Source organism: Hyla sarda, unplaced genomic scaffold (assembly GCF_029499605.1).
Source record: "Hyla sarda isolate aHylSar1 unplaced genomic scaffold, aHylSar1.hap1 scaffold_1216, whole genome shotgun sequence".
Taxonomy (NCBI): Eukaryota; Metazoa; Chordata; class Amphibia; order Anura; family Hylidae; genus Hyla; species Hyla sarda.
Genome location: NW_026607838.1, coordinates 32,501 through 54,465, shown reverse-complemented (window position 1 = coordinate 54,465; position 21,965 = coordinate 32,501). Strand labels below are relative to the sequence as shown.

Genomic DNA, 21,965 nt, shown 5'->3' with positions numbered 1-21,965 from the left:
TAATGGACACAATGTAGACATTTGGAAATATGGTCTTTATTATAATTTACACACCACTTTTATACATATCCCCCAGTATTTCCAACCTGAATGTGCACTGTAAGTCAGTGACTGACAGTTATGTACAGCAACATAGAATTAGGTTTATACGGGTGCATTATTATCATCGTCATCATGATTATTATTGGAACCTTCCGATACAAGACCCAGTGCTGGAGACGTGCTGTATGTAGATACACACAGGAAGAAGAAGACTCGAAAACATGGCATTTGTTCTCCTTGGAGATAAATTTCCTTGATGCATTATAGGGAGGAAAAAATAAAAATAAAAAACTTTTGGAAAAAATTAAAATTCAGTCCTGTGCGTTAAATAATTTTTTTTTATCTCACAAACCTGAGTGTTGGAGAACATTGCACTACACAAATGTATTAGTGAACACCTTGGATAAAGAATTTATCCAAAAATAGAAAGACTAGAATTACTAACTTCTTCCAAAAACAGGGCCACACCTGTTTGGTATTACAACTTGGCTCCATTTACATAAATGGAACTACGCTGGACAGGGGTGGAGCTGTTATATAGATATATAGCTCTTATCCTGGACAACCCTTTAAAAGGGGTTTTCTGAGACTTTTTACCAGACTATCCTAGTAAAAACTAGTGGCATCACTATGGGAATAAAATAAAAAATAAAAAACAAAAAGGATTTCAGTGATATTTAAAAAAAAATTGGATTTTTTGAGGGTTTTATGGATTTAAAAAAAATAATTAATACCAAATAAATCCCTTAATTTTGTATTACTAAAATAAAGAAAAATTCTCAAAAAAAAAAAAAATATTCTTGCATTTTAGTGGATAAAAAAAAAAAAAAAAGTCAACACACGAAAAAAACAAAACTAAAAACAGATTCTTCTTCTTAAAATGTGTTTCAAAGTAGTGAATATCTGTGAATATTCTAAAAAGATATGTACATGGGTTACCGGGGCAGTTTATGTCGCGGCCACAACATGGCGTCCGTCCCGCAGACGGAACCCAACATAAAAGGTCAAGCAATGACAGAAAAGAGGGGAGGCAAGTCCATTACACAAGCAACTGGTCTAGTTTTCATATACAAACTCTGGCCGAACTCCAAAACGTTCCACATTTACATAGCAAAATAAATTAAATAAATAGCAATTTAAAATGAAAAAAAAAAAAAAATTAAAACAACAAAACAAAAAATTATTCAACTGTACAAAAAGGAAAATAAAATATGACCTCGTCGGTAGCTACTGGTTTAGGCTTTGGAGTATAAATATCTTAGTCGTAACATTGATACCAGTAGCATGAACACTCACAGACGTACGCTCACACACTAAAATCTGCCCGGTCTTTTACGGGTGTCATTGGCCAAGCGGAAAAAAAAATTCAAAAAAATCACATTTTCTTGTCAGGGGAATCCAAGACAGGAGAGTGAATTCGAATGATTTGCTCTACTAGGGCACATCTTTCAGGGATTTCAAAGTAACAGCACAAGAGAGAGAGACCAAGAAAAGAACTTAAGCAGGGGAGGGGTTTACTGTGATCATGTGACCACTCAGCAGGGAATGCAAATCTTATTGGGTTTGGGAGCCACAAATTAACCTTGCAGGATATGAACTGAATTTTAAAAAAAAATTCAGAAAACACAAACAGTTCCACTCCATGTCCATGCAAGGCCTCACCAAAAAAGGAATAAAATACCGGAGCCGATGAGAAAAGAGAATGTAGGCAACAGATTCCTCTTAGCCCCTCCCCCGCAGAACATGATAATGGATGTATTAAAATAAGAAGGGGTGGATAGTTTTTGCATTAAGTTGTTAGACATGAAATAAAATGCAGAATCTCCACTTCATCCAGTAGTAAACTATTGTGTGGTCAGACCATAGACATTAGAGTTACCCCGCCCCTGCATAAGGAAAGCTGATGGGTATGTCCATCGCTGCTCATCCCGCAGTAAGTAAAGACCAAATGCTCTCCACTGGAGAACAAGAGACCTGTGGGTTCTGCCCGTGATAGAAACAACCACGTGCAGATCCGAATTAGAAAAATTGTAGATTGGAAGCATTAATACCATAAGTGCATACAAGCAGGGGTTGGGGAAGTGGTTTAATGATCTAAAAATGAAGTCTAATCTCATGCCCCACCCCCAAGATGGTAACTAAAAGTCCTACAAGAGCTAAGGAAAGTAAGTCTATTTGTGCTGCCCCCTGAGAAACAGCGCCACTCTTGTCCAGGGGCTGTATCTAGTATTGCAGCTCAGCCCCACTTGCTCGGTGACCATAGTGTGTCATGATTAGGTCTTTGTGACTTGAAGGACCGATTTCTAGTCTAGATGGTATGTTAATGAATGAGCTTTTACCGTACCAGCAGAAAATCACTGGTGAGGGGGATATATGGAGATCCAGCATTTTATTTCCCAAAAAGACATAAATAAACAGAAATTTTTTTGCAGACAGTTCCCATCTTGATCGGAGCAGGATCCACAAAGAAGGTGTGGGTTAGTATTTTAGACAGCCAGAAAAAGAGTCTCTGCAATGAAGAAAGATCTGCCTCCTCTTTGCCAAGACTACTCCTCTGTGGGGCATTCCAAAGAGCAGTGCTGAGCCACGCCCCAGAGGAACACAGGCGATTCAGCTGGTCTCTTTCCCCTCCCACCACCCCCCATTTTTTTTCCTCTGATGGGTCATGCTGCTCCCTCTTACAATATGGGTGTATTATCTGCATGTTTTTACTTATTTTTTGTAATGTAGTCCCAGCGCTAAGAAACTAGAGGAACACGAGACAAAGTAGTAACAGAAGTGCTTGTGCTGACTGTGCCGTTACTTGAAGGCTGTAAATTCTCCTGCAGAGGGGGTACAAAAGAAATGTAAAAAATTTATTAAAAAGCAGAAAATAGGTCAGACGCTTGTACATACCACAAGCTAGACAGGTTAGTGCAAGCACACAAAAACACAACACATATAGCGACTTAAAGGGGTACTCCGTTGCCCCAGCGTTCAGAACATTTTGTTCCGAGCGCTTAGAGCGAGCAGCGGGGGTTGTAACTTCATGCCACGCCCCCTCTCATATACTTGCATTGAGGGGGCGTGGCATGAGACCGCAAGGGGTGTGGCCGTGATGTCACAACCCCCGCTGCTCACTCCAAGCGTTCTAAATAAATGCTGGGTGCTGCACAGAGATCGCGGGGGTCCCATCTGTAGGACCCCTGAGATCAGACATCTTATCCTCTAGATAGGGGGATAAGATGTCTAGGGGTGGAGTACCCCTTTAACAGATTCAAAGACACAGAGGTGCAGAATGATCGGTACACATAAGGAGAGGTTAAAAATATATATATAATCAAATAGGGTTATGTTAAAAGTTAGTAAGATTTTTATTTTACTTTTTTTAATTTCTTTGATTTCTTTTTTTTTTTTTTTTCTTAAACTGATGCCAAGCAAAAAAGGGTCAGTACTCTGGATAAGTTTGCACAGTCATGTAATTTCCCTTTTCGGGCAACTATAGGGTTGCGCTGGGATTAAACTGTGACAGGAGTAAAGACATCACCCCAAAACTGAAAAACTACAACTCCCAGCATGCCCAGACAATCAAAGGCTTCCCGAGCATGCTGGGAGCTGTAGTCTTGCAACACGTGGAGGCATTCTGGATGGGAAACACTGGCTTCTACTGCTTAATGTTATGCTGTTGAATAGCATTGATCAGTCAGATCTATGCTCTCCTAGTACAGTCCCATAGGGGACATTTATAAGCAATCACTAGATTGCTTATACCAGTATTTCCAAACCAGGGTGCCACCATCTGTTCCAAAACCCCTTTAAAGTGTACCTGTCCCTTTTGACATGGCCTAGAGACCAATCGCTTGGTAGAGCAGGGCAGACCGAGACGATCCTATAGACATACATTATAAGTCTGTCTCACTTAGGCCGGACTCACACTGCGGAAACTTCAGACAAAACCACAGGACCACTCAAGCTGCAAAGACAGGTCAAAAGTTTTAAAGTGACAGTGCCCATTTAAGCCTTAAAGGAGCGTTAACCTTGGTATACCGATAGGAAGTGTAAATAAACGGGTATTTCCATCATTTTCATACAATATACATCACAGGTTATGACCCAGAGGTGGAGCAAATGCCCGCTTGTCTCTTTCGGTATCCCTCCTCCCTACGGACTCCACAAACACAATCACCTTCACTTTCAAAATGATCAATGGCGGCTTTTCTCATTTATAATTAACCGCCAAAGGGCTAAGGAGTCCAATGGATAGGCCATAAAAAGATGGGACTCTCCTATAGTTAAGAAGCTCTCATGAATACATCTCTGTACAATGGACACATTATCGCTGCCAATGAAATAGAAGGAAGCAGCTATGAAATGACTGCTGCTCTACACCATGGAGATCAGTACAAGTGGAAGGAAAGTTGCCCATCAATAGGACATTCCATCCCTTTAGGATCAATGGGGTCCAGCCTCTGGTCATAATGGTGACACAGCGCCGGTAATGGTCAAGTCACCAAATGTCAGGATCCGGTCCGTATGAGAAAATAGCATGTGATGACAGGTCTGCTTGTCTTCATACCCCTGACTCCCGATATGACGGACACCCTCACCTATATCCGGTCTGTAGTCATGTGAGAGGACAGATCACTAAATGCCATGAGCAGACAGGGTTAGGATGACCCGAGGCCTTTCATACTGGGCAGATATCGGTGGAGGTCGGACGCCAACACATGGGATGGACAGGGCACCTACTGTTCTGGTACAACATGGTGAATGGCAAAAGAAAAAAGTTAAAAGGGGTACACTGGTTTTGAAAAACTTACCTATCCACAGGGGGTAAGTGGCTGATCACAGGGGGTCTGACTGATGCGTTCCTCCGCAATTTCCGCCCTGTCATGTGTGGAGTAGGGGGTCAAAAGGCAATATAGTCTTGTATCTCCAGCTCTCTAATAGAGATGCATGGGGGAGGTCGTGTCCACCCCCCACTCCACACAGGAGGACAGCTGGGGTGCCATGCAGGAGATCGCTGGGTTCTGGTAGCATTAATTGGACCCCCCCCCCCCGTGATCAGTCACTTATCCCCTATCCCCAGGATGTTTTTCAGAACCGAAGTATCACTTTTAAAAAGGGGTTATCCAGGAATAGAAAAACAGAGCTGATTTGTTCCGAAAATAACGCCCATTGGGGACCTCTGGTTGTGTGCGGTATTACAACTTTGGCTTCATTCACTTAAATGAAACTCAGTTGCAATATCAATCACAACTTGGGGAAGGGGTCGGTGCCGGTTCAAAAATAAATAAAGTTCCTCTTTTCTTACCCTAGATAATCCCTTTAATAAAACCCTCATGTCCAAGAAAGGCGGCAATTGGTGCCAATTCTGAAAAAGTAATGCACTCTTAAGCCTCTTGGCAAAATTCCCCACTATACTGCATTGCTCTCTATGGCGACAGTGCATGTCTGCATGATCTTAGCGCCCGACAGATTACGGCGGCGCCCATTGCAGACAAAATCTCACCCCAGAAATTCAACAGTGTGGAGGGGCCCTTTTTAGCCTCATACAGCCCCTTTTTTAAGATCTCTTTAATGGATATATTCTATGTTTACATGACAAAACGTGCAGACATTCCGCACATTTGGATGTACCACCGGTGCTAGGACTGCTCACAAATAGACGGCAATGCATTTTCATGCAGAATCCACAGAAACCATGAACAGTAGTTTGTTGTTTCTGCGGACGCCGAAATCAGGACTTTTGTGGCAGAAACATTTGCTGCAGAAATTCCGCCGTGTGCACAGGGCAGCAGAATCCCATCGAATTAAAGGGGTTATCCAGGAAAAAACTTTTTTTTTTTTATATAGAAACTGGCTCCAGAAAGTTAAACAGATTTGTAAATTACTTCTATTAAAAAATCTTAATCCTTTCCGTACTTATGAGCTTCTGAAGTTAAGGTTGTTCTTTTCTAAGTGCTCTCTGATGACACGTGTCTCGGGAACCGCCCAGTTTAGAAGAGGTTTGCTATGGGGATTTGCTTCTAAACTGGGCGGTTCCCGAGACACGTGTCATCAGAGAGCACTTAGACAGAAAAGAACAATCTTAATCCTTTCAGTACTTATGAGCTTCTGAAGTTAAGGTTGTTCTTTTCTAAGTGCTCTCTGATGACACGTGTCTCGGGAACCGCCCAGTTTAGAAGAGGTTTGCTATGGGGATTTGCTTCTAAACTGGGCGGTTCCCGAGACACGTGTCATCAGAGAGCACTTAGACAGAAAAGAACAATCTTAATCCTTTCAGTACTTATGAGCTTCTGAAGTTAAGATTTTTTAATAGAAGTAATTTACAAATCTGTTTAACTTTCTGGAGCCAGTTGATAAAAAAAAAGTTTCCCACAGGAGTACCCCTTTAATGATTTTTATATATATATATAAAAAAGTTTTTTCCTGGATAACCCTTTTAATACAAAACTGCTACAGCAGGATTTCCGCCACTTGAACATGGCCTGAGACTAGAAAAACATGTCCGCTTTCTTCCAATATCGGAAACAACTTGCGGCCATGGGTGGCCCTGATTATTATAATTTTTTTTTAAAGAAAAAGCAGCCAAAAAGACTAAAGAAAGAACCAAGTTACAAAACAGACAGGCTGCAGTCGGAATTATGGATATGGATATTAATAGTTCTTCCGTGTAGTAGTGGATCTGCAGGGACCACCCATAAATATTTTATTACATCATTTCTAAACGCAGAAGAAACAGAAAAGAAAAAAAAAAAGAAAACCTCCACAAAAACAATAACTGTTAAAACAACAAAACAAACAACCACCATTTTACAATACAAATGCACAATATACATTCTCGATATGTAACAGACCAAAAACAATTATAAACTCCTGCCAGCAGGGGGTGCAAGTCATATATATTATATATATATATATATTATATATATATATATATATATATATATATATATATATATATATATATATATATTATTTTTTTTCCTGATGGACTTGGAAGAGCTCGTAGGGTCAGTGTATCATGAACCCACCATATCCACCGGCCTGGATGGGCGTTTTTGGAGAAGCACAAGCGTACAGACTGAAGTCCTCTGTCTGGAAGCCGGCTCTGTTCAACGACGGCTCAGATGCACTGCGGTGAATTTTTGGCAATGACCGGGCCAGGAGTTCAATGGAGGCAAGAATCTGCAGAAGGTAAAAAAAAAAGACAAATATTTCAGAAAACACTTGGTTATGCTTTCTGCTTCCTGAGAATAACGCATCCTGAGAGTTGTCATAAATGTAATCTAAGATTGAAGAAGAAATCATTCAAATGATATACAGTGGTCCCTCAACATACGATGGTAATTCGTAGAGATGAGCTAATTTACAGTAAATTCGATTCGTCACAAACTTCTCGGCTCGGCAGTTGATTACTTTTCCTGCATAAAATTAGTTCAGCTTTCAGGTGCTCCGGTGGGCTGGAAAAGGTGGATACAGTCCTAGGAGACTCTTTCCTAGGAATGTATCCACCTTTTCCAGCCCACCGGAGCACCGGAAAGCTGAACTAATTTACGCAGGAAAAGTCATCAACTGCCGAGCCGAGAAGTTTGTGACGAATCGAATTTACTGTAAGTTCGCTCATCTCTAGTAATTCGTTCCAGACGGACCATCGTTTGTTGAAACCATCGTATGTTGAGGGATACGTGCAATGTAAAATATAGGACAGTGGTCTACAACCTGCAGACCTCCAGATGTTGCAAAACTACAACACCCAGCATGCTAGGAGTTGTAGTTTTGCAACATCTGGAGGTGCGCAGGTTGTAGACCACTGGTATTGGAGGTCATATTCGCGTGTCCCCGCCGCTCCGGACCGTCACCGCTGCCCTGGATGTCGCCTTCCATCGCTGTCGCCGCGTCCCCCCCGACGCTCCGGCAAGGCCTCTGCTTCCCCAGCATCCTCACTCTCCGTCGCCGCCATTACGTCGCTATGCATGCCGCTCCTATTGGATGACGGGACGGCGTGGGCAGCGACATGATGACGTTGGAGGAGAGCGCCGACGATGCAGGGGATCCCGAAGAGGACGCGCCCGAGCCCCGAGGACAGGTAAGTGATCGTCAGCGGACCACACGGGGCACCGTAAATGGCTATCCGGTGGAAGCTGAAGCAGTCTGCGCTGCCGGATGGCCGTTTATGCGATGGCCCCGACATACAAAAGCATCGTATGTTGATGCTGCCTCTGAGAGGCCATCGTATGTTGAAATGATGGTATGTCGGGGCCATCGTAGGTCAGGGGAGGGGGGGGGGGGGTCACTGTACTATGAAAGGTGATCAAAACTACTATATGGGGGGAGTAAAAGGATTAGTCTTTCTTCACGATCTGATGAGGATTTAGGTGCACAGCCCCCAAACATTAGAGTTCAGTGACACGAAACATTTGGCGGTCCCATAAAGTGCAAAATAAAGTGATGACCGTGCACCCTGCTAAGTCCCTGTTTTTGGCATTGGAAGAGGTTCCAACAGTAGAACGCCCCCACTGATCAGCTTGTTATCCCCTATGCCTCAATTTAGAGAACTGCATTGGGATCTGCGGGACCCATTGAAAACACCAGCGTGTCCCACCTTTCCTGTACGTTATATGTTCCCAGGGCAGGGTTAAAGGGGTTATCCAGTGATATATTTATTTTTAATCTCACCATTCCGCCGGGCTGCAAAAAGAAAACGAACAAACCTTATAAGGGGTACTCCGCCCCTAGACATCTTATCCCCTATCCTTTGGATGTCTGCTGGGGACCCCCTCAATCTCCATGCTGCACCTGGCGTTCGTATAGAGTGTCGGGTGCAGCGCCGGAGGCTCGTGACGTCATGACCACGCCCCCTTGATACAAGTCTATGGGAGAAGGCATGACCGCCACCACGCCCCCTCTCATAGACTTGCATTGAGGGGGTGTGGTCGTGATCTCACGAGCCTCTGTCCTGCATCGCCAGTCATCCGGCATGGAGTGAAGTTCGCTCCGTGCACCGGATGTCTGGGGTGCCGCAGAAGAGATTGAGGGGGTCCCCAGCGGCAGGACCCCCACAGGGAGTACCCCTTTAACTTACCTTCTGTCCCTCCACCTATGCACAGATATCGCTCTTGCGTCCTCAGGCATTCTGGGGCTGCTTCTCGCTGTCCACAGCAATGCCTCGCCTAAGCTGGTGATACGCTGAACGATAGTGTGATGTAATGGGCTTGGCCTTCCTCTTGACGCCCGGCCGGTTACATCACACTGTGACTTAGCGTTTCATTAGCTGAGGCAGAACTTCGCTGCGGCCGGCGATGAGCTCATGAGGAAGGTTTGTTATTTTTATTTATTTATTTTTTTGCATCCGGGACAGAATGAAAAAAAAGTTAAAAAATAATAATCACAGGAGAACTCACAGGATAACCTCTTTAACCCAAAGGTCTCAACTGCTGGGGGGGTCTCCAGAAACCAGACAGCACATCTGCTAACAGCAGCAACTGCTCTTAAACTGTCAGGGGGACCTGATTGTATTGTACAGCAGCCCTCTACTCATTAAGAACAGTGTCTGCTAGCAGACGTGCCGTGCGTAGGCCCCTGACACAGTGGCGTATTTATGGAGTGCCAGCGGGGGGTGCCTGCCTCTGCGGCTGTGTTCCCTGCTTACCCTCCTGGTCCTTTACACTGCCGGCAGCCTCACAGACACCCCCAATCCTCCTGCCTTCCAGCCTAGTACATCTGTGCATAGTACGGCCCCCGAAGGAGCAGGACTTCTTGGAGGTGGTGAAGAGACACCTGCTCACCAGGCTACAGATGCGGGCCGAACATCACCCATTCCGTGCCCTGGACCGCCATGCTGAACATCCTCAGGAAGGACGGGCGCTTGGAGGTCCATAGCATGGATGGTCCAAAGAGTCCTAAGCACGGTGTTACCTTCGAAATAATCAACTCCGCCGAGGCAGGTGTGTCACCAAAACATGACGTATGCTGGTCAAGGTACAGAGTATGGGGCTCTAACTACAGGGGGATTGGAGTCCATATAGTACCCAGCAGTGCCCTGTGCCCACATATATAGTACCCGAGAGTGCAGATATGCCATTCAGGAAAATAGAAAAGCAAGGTAAAAAAGTCTATCCCAGCATTTCCAGGTTCCTGAATGCTTAAAGGGGTACTCCACCCCTAGACATCTTATCCCCTATCCAAAGGATAGGGGATAAAATGTTTGATAGCGGGGGTCCCGCCACTGGGGACCCCCGCAATATAGCATGCAGCACCCACCTGTATCTGCTTCTGGCAGCGCTGGAGGTTCTGGCTCCCGACCACGGGAATGGAAGATAGTGACGTCACGACTCTGCCCCCGTGTGACGTCACGCCCCACCCCCTCAATGCAAGTCTATGGGAGGGGGCGTGATGTACGTCACGCCCCCTTCCATAGACTTGCATTGAGGGGGCGGGATGTGACGTCACACGGGGGCAGAGTCGTGACGTCACAATCTTCCATTCCCGTGGACGGGAGCCAGAACCTGATAACAGTCGAATCTGAATTGTTCCCTGTTGTGTCCCTTTAATCCGTTTTCGTTCCCATCATATCTGCAAATTGTATAAAGCGTAGAGACCTGGCACCGCGTTACCTGTGGAAATAAGGGCCGCTCATCCCGCTTCTTCTTTAGACAGTCAGCCATTAACCTCTTCATTGCTTTGGGACAGTTACTCCGCACTTTGCTGAGGTCTGGAGATAAATATCCTCTTCCTACCATGAAAATAATCTGGGAAAAAATAGAATAAATAAATAAATGTATTGTTGCGCTATATCAAAAAAAAATCTTTACTATAAAGCTCATGTAAAAATTTAAAAAAATATTTTTACCACCACTAGGGGGAGAAGCGCGCTGCGTATTGATTCCTTATTGTAGTCAATAGGAGCTGTTTAACCCATATAGCATTGAGCTCCCACTAGTGGTGACTGCAAGTATTGTTATGTTGAAGCGCCTCAATGCAAAGTTAATGGTTAGGGTTGCACTCTGTGTGCTAGAATGATAGAAATGGTGCCAAGGGGCCTAAATATCAATTGTGTAGAGCAGTGTTTCCCAATGAGGGTGCCTCCAGCTGTTGCAAAACTACAACCCCCAGCCTTTGGGAGGTGTACAACAACTATATATCCTGACCTCATAGAGATAGCAGCAGTATACAGATAGAAACAGAGAGGGGATGTATAACTACTATATATCGTGATCCCATAGAGATAGCAGCAGTATACAGATATCACTGGAGGGGAGGTGTATAACTACTATATTTCCTCATCCCATAGAGATAGCAGCAGTATATGGATAGAGCTGGAGGGGAGGTATATAACTACTATATACTGTGATCTCATAGAGATAGCAGCAGTATATGGATAGAGCTGGAGGGAAGTGTATAACTACTATATATTGTGATCCCATAGAGATAGCAGCAGTATATGGATAGAGCTGGAGGGGATGTGTATAACTACTATATATCCAGATCCCATACAGATAGCAGCAGTAGTATACAGATAGAGCTAGGAGGGGAGATGTATAACAGCCTTTGGCTGTCAGGGCATGATGGGAGTTGCAGTTTTTCAACAGCTGAAGGTGCTCCGGTTGGGAAAACACCGGGTGGATCGAACAGGAGACAGCAAAGAAGAATAGAGGTGAGCAGTTCCGGTGTTGGCAGCCAGGGGGAGTGGTGCCTGACGAGCTGTTTATTTCTTATCGTAGTGAATAGAGCCTGTATAAATCACATAGCAGTGAGCTCCTACTAGTGGTGACAGAGTATTGTTACATTGAAGATCCTCAAAGTGAAGTAAATGGTTATGGTTGCACCGTGTGTGCTAGTATGATAGAAATGGTTCAATCAACTGTTTGGGAATCACTGGTGTAGAGTAAACCTCAAATACAGCAAAATGAGGATAGAGGCGAGCAGTTCCGGTGTTGGCAGCCAGGGAGAGTGGTGCCACATAGATCTCGGCCTCCTCTCACCTGGTCGCGGTTGTTGATATTCTGATACGGTAGCTGCCCGGTCATTAATTCGTATAAAACTATTCCAAAAGCGTAGACATCCGACTGAAAGCTGTAAGGATTCTTGTCCTGCATTCTGATCACCTCCGGGGCCTGGAGATAGAAAAAACCTCAGTAATGGTGGAGGGGGTCCAAGCCTGGCGTAATTTGATGCATATTTTGCTACGTATTTGCTGCTGCGTATTTTATTTCCCATTGAAGTCAATGAGTAGGAAAATACGCAGCAGCAAATATGCACCAAATACGCCAGGTGGGAATGAACCCTAAAGGGTAACCCTGCTCCCTTTTTAAAGGGGGATATCCAGGAATATAAAACAAAATCAAATTTCTTTTGAAAAAACAGCGCCACCCCTTGTCCTCAGGTTGTGTGTGGTATTACAATTTTTTTCCATTCACTTCAATGGAACAGAGCAGCAATACCACACACAATCTGAGGACAGGGGTGGCGCTGTTTTTAGAAGAAATAAGCTCTGGTTTTCTATTCCTAAACAACCCCTTTAAGAAGATTCACCCGGAATTTCCTCACCATCCATAAAATGGAGCCCGATAACTGTTCAAATTGGTGAGAGCCGCTCCACCGAGACTTCACTGTGGCTAGGCCGAAGTCACCGATCTTTACCGTGAGGTCTTCATGAAGAAAAATATCTAGAGAGAGCAAGGGGTTAAGGAGAGATACAAACCCAACAGGACGCAAAATACTAGATGGATCTGTGACCATGGACCAGTCATGTGACCCTCCTCTCCCTCCATGGCCCATTTGGAGCAACTACAGGACTACAGCACAGTGGTCCCGACTGCTTCAGCTGCCGCCGGATAGCCGGGGCTCTGGCTCTTATTGAACATGACACTACGGCTGCATTCACACCACCTTTTAGCAATACAGTTCCCATATCAGATTTTTGATGAAAAACGGATTCCTCAAAACCAGACAAAACTGTATCAAAACGTGTGTACAAATTTTAACCCGTATACGGTTTGAAAAATGAGGTCCGGTTGCATCTGTTCTTTTAAGAAAAAAAATAAAAAACTGTATACGTTTTTAACTTCTCACTCCATTATGAATAAAGTTTTACTTGCTTGATTAAAATTCCAAGAAAAAACAACTTTCAGCGTGCACTGCGCATGTGCAAACCGGATGGAACCGTACGCACATACGGTTCTCTATGGTTCCCATTGACTTTTTTGAAAGAAAAAAAAACTTATACGTTTTTCACCTGCACCAAAAACCATGGTAGGCTACGGTTTAGGGTACGGTAAAAAAATGGACAAAACCGTACAAGACGCAAAATGGACGCAACCTGATGCATCGTTTTGCATACGGTTTTCAATGGAGAGTCCATGCATACAGTTTTCAATACGGCCCCGTATGGTTTTCTAATTGAAAACGTATACGGGAACTGAATTGCAAAAAATGTTGTGTGAACGCAGCCTTACCCTCGTTTCCTCGGGCCGTTCGTGCAGGACCCCAGATGACAAACTATGTGGCTGCCGTACAGATACGGTGGTCGCGTAATGAGGTAGCACTCAATGGCGTTCCCAGAATCATAGCGTCCCTACGCAGCCGCCTTATGTGTATGGATGCCGCATTGTTTGTCATTCAGTAGTTGGCCCGGGGCCGTGGACCTGTACAGCACCATCATCCAGAGGAGGGACCATTGCCGGGCCGCTACAGCAGCTTCCTGCTGCGGAATAAAGAAAGTGGCACACTGCAGGCTCCATCTCTTCCCAGCCATAGAAGCCCCAGAGTAAGTGGAAGGGACAACCTACCTACGAGGGGACGGAGGTGGTATAATCTAAGGGGACTGCCAACCTACCGAGAGGGGAAAATCTAATCCCCTACATCAGTGTTTCCCAACCAGTGTGCCTCCAGCAGTTGCAAAAGTACAACTACAAGTTGAAGTTACGCAACAGCTGGAGGCACACTGGCTTGTTAAACACTCAACATACAATGGTCGTCCTTGAACCAATTGATATTGTATGTTGAGGGACCACTGTATAGGGCATTGCTTCCCAGCCAGGTGATGCAAAACTACAACTCATTATTTATATATATATATATATATATATATATATATATATATATATATATATATAATCCCAAAATAAAGCAGCACTACTTATCCAGTCCAACCAAAAAATTGGTGCCAGCGTCCCAAAGGACTTGATCAGAGTCCATCCAAGATGCTTGAAAAAGGCTCCAGGAGGAGCTGAAACGTTGTAATGCTGACATGAGATATTAAATCACTTATTTTGTTGGAGTGCTGCGCCTGTATCTGGTATTGGTATGTATATATATATATATATATATATATATATATATATATATATATATATATATATATATATATATATATATATATATATACATATATATATATATATATATATATATATATATATATATATATATATATATTTTAGATGCAAATCATAAAATGTTGCTTTGGACTTGATAAAGGGAGGAATCCCGAAAGCTTGTCTCTACAAAATGCTGTTAGTCCAATAAAAAAGGTATTACAAGATACTGCAACATTTTATGATTTGCATCACTGGACTAATACGGCTACTCAAATTTACTATATATTATATTTATTTATTTTTATTTTTTTATGCTGTGATTTTATAGAATTTTGGAGAAAAAAATAAATAAATAAAAATATATAATGATAATAATATTATTAATATTACTAATAATACCATTAATAATAATAGTGAACATACCCCTAAAAGCAGTGTCTCTAAACCAGGGTGCCTCCAGCGGTTGCAAAACTACAACTCCCAGCATGCTGGGAGTTGTAGTTTTGCCACAGCTGGAGGCACCCTGGTTGGGAAACACTGGTATAGGATCTCTCTCGATTAGAGACTACTAGACCAGGGAGTCCGGGCTCGTAGGATGAAGGATACTATTGCTTTTCAGATCTCGGTGGATGATCGACTTGGCGTGCAAGTAGCTGGAAGAAAACGAGAGATAAAAAAAACACATAGTAGGATCTTGCAGTAATGAAAGGGAGGAGGGTCGGGAGACGTTTCGGGAGCGGCACTTACTCCATGCCTTGTGCTGTCTGCCGTGCAATATCGATAAGCTTAATCATCTCGAATTTGGTCTCTATGATGTGAAGGTGGTGATAGAGGCTGGAGCCCTCGCACCATTGCGTCACTATTGCCAGCTGGGGTTTGGTGGAATAACCCATGAAGAGCAGGATGTTTACATGCCGAGTTTTCCTAGGAAACAAAAAGGCGTCCAGAAATAAATGGCGACACGTGACTGAGCCAACACTGCTATATATCTTCAATAGTATCACATAGGCAAAAAAAAAAAAAAATTAAAAAGGGGTATTCCACTGGAAAACATTTTTAAATCAACTGGTGCCAGAAAGTTTAAAAAGTTGTAATTTACTTGTATTTAAAAATCTTAATCCTTCCAGTACTTATCAGCAGCTGTATGCTACAGAGGAAGTTCTTTTCTTTTGAATTTCCTTTCTGTCTGACCACGGTGCTCTCTGCTGACACCTCTGTCCATTTTAGAAACTGTCCAGAGTAGGAGCAAATCTCCATAGCAAATCTCTCCTGCTCTGGACAGTTCCTGACATGGACAGAGGTGTCTGTAGAGAGCACTGTGGTCAGACAGAAAGGAAATTCAAAAAGAAAAGAACTTTCTCTGTATTATACAGCAGCTGATAAGTGCAGGAAGGATTAAGATTTTTTTAATAGAAGGGATTTACAAATAGGTTTCACTTTCTGCCACCAGTTGATTGAAATTTTTTGTTTCCAAATGGACACCAAAGATATGCAGTAATATAAGGTCACAAGTAGAAAAGCAAAGTAATCAGTTGGCCCATGGTCAGGACGCTCACTGCGCCCCTTGATGATGGAGTTGATGTGTAACCACTGACCTACCTGAAGGTGACCTACCGACATTCTAGCACATGTACTATACACAGAAAATTGTATAAAGAAACTGAAATATTAGAAAATCAGAACACGACTGGAATCCCTGGATCTCTGAGCAGAACCACAGGGGATCCAGGTATTGTGGTTACAGTATGAACGCAAAAAATGTATTACAGACATTAAAAGGACGCTGTATTATAATTATATATATATATATATATATATATATATATATATATATATATATATACATACATACATATATATATATATATATATATATACATACATACATACATACATACACACACACACACACACACACACACACACACACACACACATACAGAGCAGGGAATTAAGCGCGTACTAGCATGCGGCTCGACACTCAGACCGTATCTGATACAAAAAATCTTGCAAAGTTTAAAAATGTTTTAAATGTATATATATTTTTTATTAAACAGGTAAACTTTAAAAGGGGTTATCCAAGAATCGGAAAACAGAGCTAATTTCTTTCAAAAACAGCTCCACGTCTGTTTGCAGGTTGGGTGCGGTATTACAACTTGGCTCCATTCACTACAATGGAACTGAGCTGCAGAACCACACCCAACCTAGAGACAGAGTTTTATTTTTTAAAGAAATTAGCTCTGTTTTTCTTTAAAGTGCACCTGTCAGATGACCCCAAAAAAATAAAAAGTTATATGTTCATCTAATTTTTGTGCCTAGGACCTATATTTCTCTCAGGATTACCTTTATTTACTTGCAGTCATTGCTCAGTTAGGTTCCTGTCCATGCAGAGGCGGGGGGCGTGTCCCTCTCTTCTCCTCACTGTGATGACTCCTCCCTCACTCTGCTCTGACTCACAGAGGGCCGGTGTGAGGTGCAGAACTGTGCCCAGTGCAATTTTACGTTGGCCACTCCCCTCAGCTATTTAGAGATTTCCGAACATACAGCGAGGAGAGGGGGAAGGCAATGATTGGCAGGGTGCAGTTTTCCACCTCCCTCGCCCCGGCCAGCTCCCTCCTCGCCCCTCCCTCAGGATGACTAAGTAGATTCTCACAGCCCTGCTCCTGCACGTAGATTTTGACAACTGTGAAAATCTACGTCAAGGGGGCTTTGGGAGCAGGGCTGTGAGAATCCCTCTCCACCTGAGGGGGCTGCATGAAAATTTACGTCCAGGAGTGGGGCTGTGAGAATCCCTCTCCTGCCGAGGGAGGTGCACAGCCCCCTGGACATAGATTTGAACAATGGCTCAGTGGCAACCACAAGTAGAGATTTTTACAGCCCGGCTCCTGGATGTAGATTTTCACAGCTGTCAAAATCTAAGTCCTGAGAGAGGGGCGAGGAGGAAGCTGTGTACGGGGCGAGGGAGGTGCAGAACTGCGGCCTGCCCATCTCTGCCCTCCCCTCGCTGTATGTTCGGAAATCTCCAGACAGCTGAGGGGAGGGGCAGACGTAACATTGCACAGGGCGCAGTTCTGCACCTCACACCGGGAGCAAGCACAGCAGTTCTGGACCTGCCTGCAGCCTGGTAATCACTCGTGTTGATGACCACTGGACACTGCAGGACTGGTATGTGTCCCAGGAGGCATCGATGCCAGAGATCATGTCCATTTAGTTTGACTTTTTTTCCCCATAGCTACGAAGCAGGATTGTGACATCATCCCGCCCCGTCCGCATGGCCCCCCTGCTGGAATCAACAGCCAGGGGCCACAGCTAATAGCCTGCAGCAAGGCCATTAATCCTTTAGATCCCATAATCAAAGCCGATTACGGGACTTAAAGCCGTCAACTTCATGTCGGTTTGTTGCTATAGGCGATCGGGACCAACACGGGATAATCACGAGGTCCTGACCACCTTACATGATGGCTGGAGGGTCCTTACATGCCTCCATGCCGTCCTATCTTTATTCTGTGCCACAGCATTGATCAGTGTTAAGAATCAAGAGATTCCATGTAATAGTCCCCTATGGAGACTAAAAAGAAAAAAAAAGAATAAATAAATAAATGTGTATAACCCCTCCCCCTAATAAAAGTTTCAGTCACCCCTTCTAACATTTTATTTAAAAAAAAACAAAGTAAAAAAATAAATAAAAATAAAACATATATGTGGTATTGCCGCATGTGTAAATGTCTGAATTATTAAAATATCACGTTTATTAAACCGTACAGTAAATGGTGTAAACATAAAAAAAATTACCAAAGTCCAGAATTGCACATTTTTGGTCATTTTATATAGCAGATTTTTTTTTTTTTTTTTTTTAAAAGTGATCAAAAAAAGTCTCTTAAAAACATAAATGGCATTAATAAAAACTACAGATCACGGCACAAAAAAATGAGCCCTCATACCGCCCTATATACGGAAGAATAAAAAAGTTATAGGGGTCAGAAGAGGCTAATTTTAAGCACACTCTTCTTCTTACAAAAAGTAATACTAGCAAAATAAAACAAAACCTATATAAATTGGGTATCCTTGTAACCGTACGGACCTACAGAATAAAGATAAAATGTGCTTTACCGAAAAGTGCACTGTGTAGAAACGCAACCACCTAAAATCTGCATAAAAGCCCCCCCCAGTTTTGCCCCACAATCAAAGGGGTATTCCAGGAAAAAATAAAATAAAAACTTATTTATATATCAACTGGCTCCAGAAAGTGAAACAGATTTGTAATTTATTTCTATTAAAAAAATCTTAATCCTTTCAGTACTTATGAGCTACTGAAGTTGAGTTGTTCTTTTCTGTCTATGTGCTCTCTGATGACACCTGTCTCGGGAACTGCCCAGGGTAGAAGCAAATCCCCATAGCAAACCTCTTCTACTCTGTGCAGTTCCCAAGACAAGCAGAGATGTCAGCAGAGAGCACCGTTGCCAGACAGAAAAGAACAACTCAACTTCAGCAGCTGATAATTATTGGAAGGATTAAGATTTTTTTTAATAGAAGTAATTTACAAATCTGTTTAACTTTCTGGAGCCAGTTGATTTAAAAAAAATAAAATAAATAAAAAAAAGTATTTTTTACTGGAATACCCATTTTTTTGGGGCTTCACCATACATTTTGTGGTAAAATGAGTGATGTCATTACAAAAAACAAAAAGTCCCACAAACAACAAGGTCTATAGATGGAAAACTCGAAGTTATGGATTTTAAAATGCGAGGAGGAAAAAAATGAAAAAAATTTTTAATCGCTGCATCATTAAGGGGTTAATATACGGTGCTTTTATACGCTCTTTAAAATTAACCTCAAGGTACTTCTACTGTATACCGGACAGATTTGTGTGGAAAAAATATGCAGCGTTTACAGTACCAAAGTGGCCGTCCCTTCCACAAGCTGCGGGAAATCTTTAATGAAATTGATCTGCGGTGCAGAAGGGAAAATCAATGTCTTATAAATGGTAAAATCCTCTTCCTTATGTCCGGGAGACATTCCTGCTGGCAGCAATGGTAAAGTTATGAAGTCTGAAGGGTATCCCCGACAGCCCGGAAGTGGTCCTCTGGGCTAGAGCAGTGTTTCCCAACCAGTGTGCCTCCAGCTGTTGCAAAACTACAACTCCCAGCATGCCCGGACAGCCGTTGGCTGTCCGGGCATGCTGGGAGTTGTAGTTTTGCAACAGCTGGAGGCACACTGGTTAGGAAACACTGGGCTTGAGTCATCCTAGAGTCCCATATGCTCCGCCTGTAATCCCGCCCCTCAGTGTGATTGACAGCCCGGGCACCCTGCTCCGTCTGCTCAGGAAGCAGAGCGGTAACACAGGCTGTCAATCACACCGGGGGGACGAGTTTACAGCTGGAACAGACAGGACTAGAAGAAGGTCATGGCTCCAGACCAGGGGACTACTTAAAGGGGTACTCTGGTGGAAATGTATTTATTTATTTATTTTTTTAAATCAATCAACTGGTACCAAAAAGTTAAAACAGATTTGTAAATTACTTCTATTTAAAAATCTTAATCCTTCCAGTACTTATCAGCTGCTGTATAATAGAGAGGAAATTCTTTTGGATTCCTTTTCTGTCTGACCACAGTGCTCTCTGCTGACACCTCTGTCCATTTCAGGAACTGTCCAGAGTAATATGTGTTTTCTATGGGGATTTGCTCCTAATCTGGACCTGTTCCTGACATGGACAGAGGTGTCAGCAGAGAGCACTGTGGACAGACAGAAAAGGAATCCAAAAAGAAAAGAACTTGCTCTGTAGTATTCAGCAGCCGATAAGTACTGGAAGGATTAAGATTTTTTTAATAGAAGTAATTTACAAATATGTTTAACTTTCTGGCACCAGCTGATTTAAAAAATAAATAAAAATAAATAAATAAATAATATTTTCCACCGGAGTACCCCTTTAAGGGCTGGCAGGGAACTTAGAAACTTTACACAATGACAAGGTATTGTGTTTTTTGCAACTGAAGATTAAAGGGGTACTCCGGTGAAAAACTTTTTCTCTTTTTTTTTATGCACTGGTGCCAGAGAGTTAAACAGATTTGTAAATTATTTCTATTTAAAAATCTTAATCCTTTCAGTACTTATTAGCAGCTGTATGCTACAAAGGAAATTATTTTCTTTTTGAATTTCTTTTTCTTTGTCTTGTCCACAGTACTGCACCTGCTGACACCTCTGTCCATGTCAGGAACTGTCCAGAGTAGCATAGATTTGCTATGGGTATTTTCTCCTGCTCTGGACAGTTCCTGATATGGGCACCAGGTGTCAGCAGAGAGCACTGTGGACAAGACAAAAAAGACATTCAAAAATAATAGAATTTCCTCTGTAGCATACAGCTGCTAATAGGTACTGGAAGGGTAAAGATTTTTTAATAGAAGTGATTTTCAAATCTGTTTAACTTTAAATAAATAAATAAATAAATAAATAAATAAACTCATCGGCATCCATCTCCAAAACATAACTGTTGCGTCATCTTCCTAGAACACTGTAATTCCTATGTTGTTCCTCTTGGAAATTTGCACATGAGTTACACAGAAACATAGAATGTGTCGGCAGATAAGAACCATTTGGTCCATCTAGTCTGCCTAATAATCAGAATCCTATCAATAGTCCCTGGCCCTATCTTATATGAAGGATAGCCTTATACCTATCTCTATCTTATATACAGGATAGCCTTTAACCTATCCTTATCTTATATGAAGGATAGCCTTATGCCTATCCCTATCTTATATGAAGGATAGCCTTATACCTATCCCTATCTTATATAAAGGATAGCCTTATGCTTATCCCTATCTTATATGAAGGATAGCCTTATGTATATATCTTATATGAAGGATAGCCTTATGCCTATCCCTATCTTATATGAAGGATAGCCTTATGTATATATCTTATATGAAGGATAGCCTTATACCTATCCCTATCTAATATGAAGGATAGCCTTATACCTATCCCTATCTTATATGAAGGATAGCCTTATGTATATATCTTATATGAAGGATAGCCTTATGCCTATCCCTATCTTATATGAAGGATAGCCTTATACCTATCCCTATCTTATATAAAGGATAGCCTTATGCTTATCCCTATCTTATATGAAGGATAGCCTTATGCCTATCCCTATCTAATATGAAGGATAGCCTTATACCTATCCCTATCTTATATGAAGGATAGCCTTATACCTATCCCTATCTTATATGAAGGATAGCCTTATCCCTATCCCTATCTTACATGAAGGATAGCCTTATGCCTTTCCCTATCTAATATGAAGGATAGCCTTATGCCTATCGCTATCTTTTATGAAGGATAGCCTTATACATATCTCTATCTTATATGAAGGATACCCTTATGCTTATCCCTATCTTATATGAAGGTTAGCCTTATGTCTATCCCTATCTTATATGAAGGCTAGCCTTATGTCTATCCCTATCTTATATGAAGGATAGCCTTATGCCTATCACTATCTTATATGAAGGATAGCCTTATGCCCATCCCATGCATGTTTAAACTCCTTCACTGTATTTGCAGCGACCACTTCTGCAGGAAGGCTATTCCCTCCATCCACTACTCTCTCAGTAAAGTAATACTTCCTCGTATTA

General features: G+C 42.5%; 1 protein-coding gene across 1 annotated transcript in view; it reads right to left on the bottom strand.

The window, feature by feature from the left end:
• Positions 1-16: 16 nt before the first annotated feature.
• Positions 17-21,965, bottom strand: part of LOC130303374 (serine/threonine-protein kinase B-raf) — a gene marked incomplete at its 5' end in the record, with an annotated part of 50,848 nt that continues 28,899 nt past the window's right edge. The window contains 7 exons of the mRNA XM_056551784.1: positions 17-2,864; positions 7,059-7,212; positions 10,641-10,775; positions 12,009-12,140; positions 12,574-12,692; positions 14,952-14,998; positions 15,093-15,269. Of these exons, the coding sequence (XP_056407759.1) occupies positions 2,842-2,864; positions 7,059-7,212; positions 10,641-10,775; positions 12,009-12,140; positions 12,574-12,692; positions 14,952-14,998; positions 15,093-15,269 (787 nt within the window). The remainder of the gene's footprint in view (positions 2,865-7,058; positions 7,213-10,640; positions 10,776-12,008; positions 12,141-12,573; positions 12,693-14,951; positions 14,999-15,092; positions 15,270-21,965) is intronic.